Source organism: Anopheles ziemanni, chromosome 3 (genome assembly GCF_943734765.1).
Source record: "Anopheles ziemanni chromosome 3, idAnoZiCoDA_A2_x.2, whole genome shotgun sequence".
Classification (NCBI taxonomy): domain Eukaryota; kingdom Metazoa; phylum Arthropoda; class Insecta; order Diptera; family Culicidae; genus Anopheles; species Anopheles ziemanni.
In genome coordinates, this window is record NC_080706.1 from 63,908,876 (window position 1) to 63,917,750 (window position 8,875).

Here is an 8,875-nt window from a genome sequence, read left to right on the forward strand (position 1 = left end):
TTGTTTTTAATTTATTGTTACACTGACAGTGAATGTGAGGTATAGTATTTAATTCATCTTATTCCTGTGCACCTTAAATTAAATGTTGTTTTCACCTGAGCACACTGCAATCTGTCAATCGCTCTAACGATCTTCACTACGCGCGATTCAAAAACACTAACCGTCAAACGTAAAAAAATAATACCGTCACGTGTTTTGAAAACCTGGCGCGAACGGTGCACTTTTCCGGTGCGGCCACTCTAACCGGCGTCCTAATCAGTACTGGCGGTCCTAGCCGCGGTCAGCGAAATTGTCAACCTCCTCCTAGTCTGCTCCAGCCGGTCGCCGAAAGGGGAAGTTATCGATAGCCGGAAGGTTGGGACAAATGAAGCGTAAAACTGTATGTGAGCGTCGCTGAGTGCCATTTTTTATCACTATAATCATTACCAACAATCATCGGTAGGGGATGAAGGCAGCTTACGAAATATATATCCGTCAACATACGCGCCAAGTAGCACAACTCTGTGTTACTGAACAACTGGGATCTGGGTTTGTTCTGGTGTTGCACAATTTGCAACCAGCACTGTAGTAGACAGTGATGATTACAAAAAATGGAGAAAATAAATAAAAACAGTTGAATCAAATCGCCCTCCCCGTTGGTTCTCTATGTTTTTGTGTCTCCCTTCTAGGCGCATTTCTCTTCCTCAAACTGATAAGATAACACAAAATTGAATGGTGTCAACACTTGCCGGTGACTGTGCCAGACGGACCTGAAACACGTCTAGAGTCGTTGCACATCTTTCAAAGTCACCTGCTTACGCAAAATTTGCCGGTAACGACAAGTGAAATTGTTAGAAATTTTATTTTAAACAGTGTAAAGTGAAGCTAGATTGGTAAAACAATGTTTAATTAGGAGCATGCTTCGTATTTCGCTATAATGCGAAACAGTGGAGATTCAAAAAAGATCAGTGATGCTGATACACACGCCGAGATTCTTTTTTCGTTTCATTTGCGTTCGTGTTTACATGTGATCCGGAAGTGGACCGCGTTGTGTTAATGATTTAGAAACTTTGCATGCACACTCACAGAAAGCTTGCAGGGTAATCGAAAACTGGGCATCACCATGGCACGACAAGGAACCATGTTGTTCTAGCCGATGACATCAATCAATCTAGCACAGTATGAGCTGACAAGCCATGAATGGTTTTAATGATGCTGACAAATATTCCGCGCAGCGTACATTGCTCGCCTATCAATTGCTTGATTATTTTTTGAACATGTGAAATGAAATTATATTGAGTTAGGTTAGTTATAACCATGTGAAGAGGACACAAAAGGTGATTGTAGATAGTACTAGGAATAAAAAGTCGACGAATCATTTGGTGTTTTGCTCCATGGATATTTAAACTTTCTCAATAGAAAACATAGTTTAAAACTATCTAAATATTTTTCGTAGGCAATTACAAATAAAACATTCATATGAAAATGAAACTGAGAAAGATTTTATATCTCCGCATAAATGTTTTATAATTGTTGTTTAGTGCAATCGGTAACGAACCTTAAAAATACTGCTTCTGAGCCATCATCGATCGTTAAATGGTTCTGGTATGCATGCATGGCTTGGTGAATTAAACATTTTCAATTACGATAATTATATGCCTGGGCGTACAGTGAAGCACTGTGATATCGATCAAAAATTGCAACCGTAATAACCTGCTCAATCGATATTTCTTTATTGGGTCAAATTGTCTGGTTCTACGTAGGCATGATAAATGAATCGAACGATGGAGCCCCAGTCAGCTGGGTTAAACTAAAAAAAGGACAGTTGTTAATCCTTTTTATTACATATACACACCAATTGGTAGATTTGTCTATTTTCGTATGGATTGTAACGGTGTACCAAATGTGCATATTTAGCTATTTTTAGGAGATGTATTTTTGATCCTTAACTGTATGATTACAACCAGCATCTTCAAAATGCTGTTTTCAAAATGATTGAATGATGCTCGTGTTATTATAAAAACTACGTACATTGATAAATATTATTGTTATCTCCACTGTATTTCGTTTAACACTCGAATTCAAATAGCGTCATTTCGACCGGAATACAATATCTCGAAAACTGCAGAATGTTTTTCCAAAAACCATGAAGGCTTATATTAAAATACACCCTTTTATATAAATGGGTACTTTTTGTATATTTATTGACTATCTTTTGTCATTTTTAGTTTTTCTAAACTCTCCATAATTCCCTAGCTCGATGTAAAGCACAAAAGACCGAATTTGCGTTTTTTTAAATCTTTTTTATTTTGAAAATGTATAACATAAATTTAGAAAATTAAGGAAAGTGTGGGCTAGAAAACTAAAGTATTGGGCAACATAAAAAAAAATCATATTTTTGCAACTACAAATCATGCCCTCAATTGACCTCAAAGTACGAAAATAACACCAATTTACCATCCCGCATAACGCTCGCACACAGCAAAATGGAAAAATTGATGTAAAATTCAATAATTTGTGCCGTCATTTGTCTGTGTTATATATTGAAAATATGAAGTTATTTTTTATAGGTGGTATACTTTTTTTAAATTTTCGTTTTACATTTTGAAGTTGAAGCAGATTCAAGTTAATTTCAATTCGATCTTTTTTGCTTTGCACCGAGCTGGCCAAATGATGAAAAGGTGCATAAAAAATGAAAACTGCCAAGAGACATTCAGAAAACATACTTAAAATCAGCCGTTTACGGATTTGGAAAATCTTCAAAAATGACGAAATTATAGCGTGTTAAAAAGAGCGGTCAAAATGACCGCTTAAATGCATTCTGGCAAAATTCCAAAGCAATGTATTCTAGTGTTGATCATAAATACAATAATCAAAATATACAGGCAAATAAAGATATTTACACATTCAGTTCCATTTGAATTCACCATGAATATAACCTCGTTGCTGTTGTACTCACTGTAATTAGTGGTTAATGTTTTTTACCATCGTTAATCAAAATCATATTCAGCACATGACTATGATTGATGACTTCAAGATATTCCTGAATTTGTGTAAAAAAGTAGATGAATCGCTCATGTTGGTAGTAAAGAAAGGACAATTTTTCCGAGCTTTCTACGTTAGAAATAAACAAAGATAAGCTTCCATTAACATAATTTCGTTGTGAACAACACTTGACAACTTTTAAAAATAAATACATAATTAGAAAATTTCCATTTTTAGATGTGTTCTTACTTATATTATCTTTATTTTGTATGGCTATACCTTGAACCGGAAACCGGAAAATTATTAGTTCTCTTCTCGGTAATTTGATGTTGAAATTATCATAGGTAAATCATTAAATAAAATGAGTTAGTTCTATTCTCCGGGCTTTCCATCCAAAGATCATTCTAAAGAGAAACTAATTATCATTGTCAATTGAATTTTTGTTTTTTAGTTAAAAATAAAAATAAACCACCGTTGTATAGGACAGAAAAGACGAATTTGTATTGCAATGCATCACTTTTTGGACTTTTTATTCGAACGATCCTTATCGTGTTTGTCTTTAGATTTACTGCAATCTTCTCCGTCTGACGTTGAATGCGTTCGTTTGCGAGGATTCGACTTAGATTGCGCATGCGTAGCTGCATAAGTTTTAAGTTTCTCCACCTGGGGACTGTACGCCCACTGTACCAGTTTTAAATGTGTTTCTGTTGGTTTGCCATCCGAATCGAACAGCTTTTCGTCGCCTTTGGGTTTCAGCTTCTGCAAGTTACGATTTCGAATTATGTCCCAAGTTTCCTGCCCATCCTTGGGCGTTTTAGTGCGCAGATGCTTGTAGTTTCCCTTGGCCACCGACTCGTAACAGTCAAGAAAGTCTGCTGCCAGCTTATCGGGCTTGCTTGGCGTTGGCAGTTGTCTGATCAACTCGATCGAAAGATACGCCATATTTTGCTTTCCGCGCTCCTCGCGATCGAAAAGATCGAGAAAATCTTCGAACATGGCCATCGCTTCCTTGATGGATTTCACTTTATCTTCATTCTTGGTGGCCGGCAGTACGCGTTTGGCGCTCCCAAGCAAACCTTTAATGGCCAGCTTCTGGTAATCCGGATCACGGCCTTCTAAAATTCTGAAACATAAAGATTCAAAAACGTAATTCCTCTGCAACCATTAGATTCTAATTTTCAATGCTCACTTACTTGAGCGTCTGCTCGGCGGCTTGCTTATCCTTGAAACCTAATCCGGGGACCGTTTCAACCTTTTCCTCAGCCTCCTTAGGCTTGGAATTTTTAGTGGACGACGTACTGTTAGCTTCGAGCCATTTTTCGAATGTTTCGATTGCTGCTTTAATGTTGTTTACTTTTTCTTCCGCCTTCGTGACTGGAAAATCAACGCAATAAAATAAAAATAAATGTAATTGACGTTCAGTCATTATCGCTAACTTCTTAAAGATTTATCTTTTTTTAGGTTTTTTTGTAACCGTGCAGATATAACTTTTGTAATTGTGCAGTTACAGGTTAATATTATTTTGTTTTTTTAATTTACCGGTTTTATCTTTATGTTATTAATTGTCGGTGCGAACCGCTGCAATAATGGTTCTACACGTGACACGGGATTCATTGTCCGGAACCGGAATTCATCGTTGAAAAACAAGTTAATTTTTTTTTAAATTTTTTATTTTCAATTTACATTTTCTCACACTTTGTTTAGTTTGTTTCGTTGGCACACAAAATTATTAGACGTATACACGCTCACTCGTAAACGCTTGTCGTACATTTGTTGCTTTAGACGTTTGAAGCGTAAGGAAGGAGTGACACGATTAAAAATAACCATTACCTCATGCGGCCCACCACTTCCACAAAAGAAGAAAATGAGAAAAAATATCGAATCGAAATCCAACTAGGCGCATGAATTCGATTCAGTGACATTTATTTAAGTTGAACCTTGAAAAATTCTAATTATGTTTCTTTAGCGTGAATTAGTAACACAGACACAATCTGCAGCAAATATTGTTGACCTAATTAGTGGTATGGTATGCATAAAAGAACTACTTACGCGTCAGAACACGTTTAGCTCTTCCGATAAGCCCCCGAACGGTCAGCATCTGGTACTTATGATCTTCAGCTTTAAGCAGTTCCAGAGATTCTTCGGCCTTTGCCTTGTCTTTAAAACCATACTTGGATTCCTCCTTTGCCATGGCTGCGCTAAACAAGTTAAACTTTCTGACGGAACACTGGTGAAGTTTGGAAGACGACTGGTCTCACGATGCGATCGACTACCAGACGAAGCGCAACAGTACGATCCATCGCACGTCTTGTGGGATTTTTGGTGTGAGTAAATGACCAAATGCGCATGTGGTGGGACGCATTGCTAATCACGCTAAACATAACTCTCCACAGTTGGGGCAGGGTCGCAGTCAGCTGTGAGAGAATGGACCCGGAACCATGCTGGGGAGATCGCGGCGTGAAGGGGGAGCAGGTGGTTGTTTGTGTTGATGATGCCATGCGGTCGACTGGGGGATGTCGCCGGTAGGCAGGTTTTAGAAATGACGTAAAGGTCTTTACATTCCCAGCCAGGGGCGAAGCGCTTCATCGATTTAATAAATACATTTTCGAAGCTTAATCCTGTAGCAAAAGCTACACGTTTATTAATATATTCTCTTAGGCCAGAAAATAGTGTTTTTTCATTATTGATTAAAATAAAGGGATTTTAAATATGTTAACGTGTATAGACAATGTAAACCGAAAGAAAGATGCATATGTTTTTATCACAAAAAATAATTAAAGAAACCTTTTTTTAGAAGTTAGGTTCAAATATTTTTAAAAGGCCAACAATTATTTAACCATCAATGGCGAAAGATACCTTTGACCATGCTGCAAAACCATTTCAATGTCGAATTATTGTTCAAAGACAGTTCTGAAAAATATAAAATAAACTAAGCACTTGTTGTAGATTTTTAAGTGGATTATAACGTTCAATTAAAAAAAAAAACATTATGACAGAGATTCTTTCATTAACAATAAGTTAAGAATTAAAAGAAATGGGGATGCGTTTATAGGCATTTCGTGCATTGTAGCAGATTTTTTGGGCCTAAAGAAAAACGACAGTTCAAACTTCCTTCATCGATGCTCGTACTATTGTCCATGCTTAAACCATATATGAATAAAAGTGGTGATAAAATATTAATGATGCTTCAAATCGTTCATCGATTCATAAAAACATAAAAAAGATACACAAGTTTTAGTATGATTTTGCATAAAAATGATAACACAGTTTAAAAACCGATACTTCCTCTTCGGGCATAAGTTATAGCACGTTTTGCAACCAAATTTGATGTGATTGTAACGTTGTACGACATCGTTTGAATTAACAATAGTTGAATTTATACTTCAGTATGTTGGTTTCATGGGGGCAACAAGGAGCCAGGTTTTTTTTGCTGATAAAAAAACACAACGCAAGATTTTCCATTCCACATTTTGGAAAAAAATTTATTGTTTTGGTTGCATCTTAAACTAAATTATCTTATTCATGTACTTCTTTTTTCGTCTATTGTTGTCAAATGTTGTATCATGTTCACTAGTCGTTCAAAGTATCGTTCGTAGCTGTTTTGTCCTGGTACCGATTATAAGTTTTTTTCTTGAATCGTTGGTGAACTTATTTACTTATCTGATGTGTCTAATAAAAAATAATAGTATCAGTCGATGTTATTGAACATCGTCCTATGTAAACAGTTTTTCCGTATAAGGGTAACAGCCAATCAACCTGTGACTTTGAGGATTCGATAAAATATGTAAAATAAGATTTGTAGCCCAATCTAGAAAAAATAGTTAAAAAGAATGTTTGATAATAAAGTAACAATAAAGCAAAAGTGACGATTCTAAACAATTGGATCTTTCACATGTTCTTATCTTTTTTTCTACATCCAGTTATTAGTCTAATGATGCCTTTCTGCGTCACAATACATGTGGATATTTTTTTTAATTCATTTGCTTCTTTGCTAAATTGTTCAATGTTTGATTTGACAATCAAAACGGCTTTTACGTTTATGTAAAGTGTTCAATAAATACACCTATCAATAGAGGATTAGCGCCAATCTGTAGTGGTTATTCTGGAAAATGCACCGTACAACGCTAAATAAGCAACAAGAGCTTCTACTGAATCGAACGAACATTCGGTTGAACAGGTTAAGAGGTCGTCCAAAGGGTCCAGGTTAGCAGTCTCGGCAGATAACAAACAAACTCTTTGAGCATCTATTCTTATTTAGAGTTCTCCTGTAGGCTCGATACCAGTTGATCCAGTTGGACTGTATTTTGTATCATCAAGGCGTTTGGAATAAAGAACCTTAACAGTACCACGAGAAACTTCTTATGCAACCATAACCACTACATTTTCTGATACAGTTTCACCAGAGCTAAATTAAAAGTACTTAGCAACAACTTAGGGCTTAGCAAAAGCCCAGAACTCATCGAACCATTGCGTTTAAAATGAAATGTTGTCACAAGACAGCACGTTGAAGTTAAACTTGCCACGTTTGTTGATAAAATAACGTAGGAAGTTGAAGAAAATGGAGGGTCTCGAAAATAAAACCAGTTCTGTCGTACCTTACAATTGACTTTTTGATAATGGGTTATTTAAAGTGCAAAGTTTGATGCAGTGTAAGGAGAGAAATGATTTTCCCTCATGAGCTATATCAGTGCATTTAAGTATAATTCCTGGTTTAAAATTGCTTCTGGTTTTACTTTTCTTTAAGAAACCATTATTATGAACAAAAACCGGAGAAAAGAATGTGCTATACATTAATTAGATAAACCTTTTTTTTGAAGAAAGTTGGTGATTTTTTTCTAGTAAAATGTTTTGAATCATATAAATAACTGCTTAGTAAAGGAACGGAAATAGTAAACAATTTTATGAGAATGTGCGCCAAACAGAAAATATTTATCACAGGAAATAATATTTTACAGAAAACAGAACATATTTATTTCCTTTGTTACATTATCCAGAATGAATTGTGCTTATGACTCAAGAATTACTTGTGAGTGACTTGTCATACGTATTTGCACAGGCAAAAACCGATTATTTCTGAGCAATTAATCACTTTGCTGTAGAATGTAAATAGTTGTAAAGTAAGATGATGCCAAAATATTGGGCCACCATTGTTTGACGTACTGTTTTACGGTCATGTAATGTATTCAAAAGCAACAAATTCAAATACCTTCTCCAACATTTTTCCACACAAAAAATCAAACGCGTCCGTGTTATTCGGATATGGGAATCGCTCACATTGTTCTTAAATATTTGAAATTAAATTTGCCCTTTAGTTCATCAATTTTGAAATACGTCTAACCAATAGCATTCTACAGTTTGTTGATATCATACAAATAAATTTATTCCATCTTGCTGATCAATCTGTCGAATTTCAAAAAAGGTTGATGTAATTTTCACTCGTTCTCTCTTTGGCCTTTGACGGCAGCTCTTTTTTTTCTAGCGACATTCTGCTTCCTTTCGTACTACGGGTTCATTAACAACTAACTCTTAAAAAGATTACCTTACTACAAAGTTGATTTCTAGGAATCCTGTCCTTTTTCAATGTTGTTTTTTTATTTATCCTGTTGATCACAATTTTTATTGTATGTATTCTTCATGTTATCATGTGCTCCCGCGGTTTACCTCACTTTTAATGTTTTCCTGTTTAGCTGAGTTGGTTTATGTCGATACTTTTTAGCATTGAATGAGTGTTTTCTTTTTAATATTTGTAATTGAATTTTGCCCTTTGCTGCAAATGCAGTTTTTCAACAATTGAAATAAATTCCGGAGCATAGTGCAATGCGATTGGAGAAAAGTTGTGGTGATTTTTTCGTTTGTTTTGAGTTGTATTGAACAACACATTTCTGTTATGTTTTTCTCGGTTTTGGGTAAA

General features: G+C 35.6%; 1 protein-coding gene across 1 annotated transcript; it reads right to left on the reverse strand.

Annotated features, from left to right (window-relative positions):
- Window positions 1-3,477: 3,477 nt before the first annotated feature.
- Window positions 3,478-5,155, reverse strand: LOC131285236 (uncharacterized). Its single transcript, XM_058314091.1, has 3 exons — window positions 5,014-5,155; window positions 4,158-4,338; window positions 3,478-4,087 (listed from the first exon to the last, which is right to left on the reverse strand). Exons 1-3 carry the CDS (start codon window positions 5,153-5,155, stop codon window positions 3,478-3,480), a joined length of 933 nt encoding a protein of 310 aa, XP_058170074.1.
- Window positions 5,156-8,875: the final 3,720 nt, after the last annotated feature.

Bases quoted from the DNA above. Each gene is read 5' to 3' on its own strand.
- LOC131285236 (XM_058314091.1), bottom strand. From the start codon at position 5,155: ATGGCAAAGGAGGAATCCAAGTATGGTTTTAAAGACAAGGCAAAGGCC. The intron at 4,339-5,013 runs GTAAGTAGTTCT...TTGATTTTCCAG, and splicing joins AGCTAAACGTGTTCTGACGC to TCACGAAGGCGGAAGAAAAA. The intron at 4,088-4,157 runs GTAAGTGAGCAT...TTTATGTTTCAG, and splicing joins GCCGCCGAGCAGACGCTCAA to AATTTTAGAAGGCCGTGATC.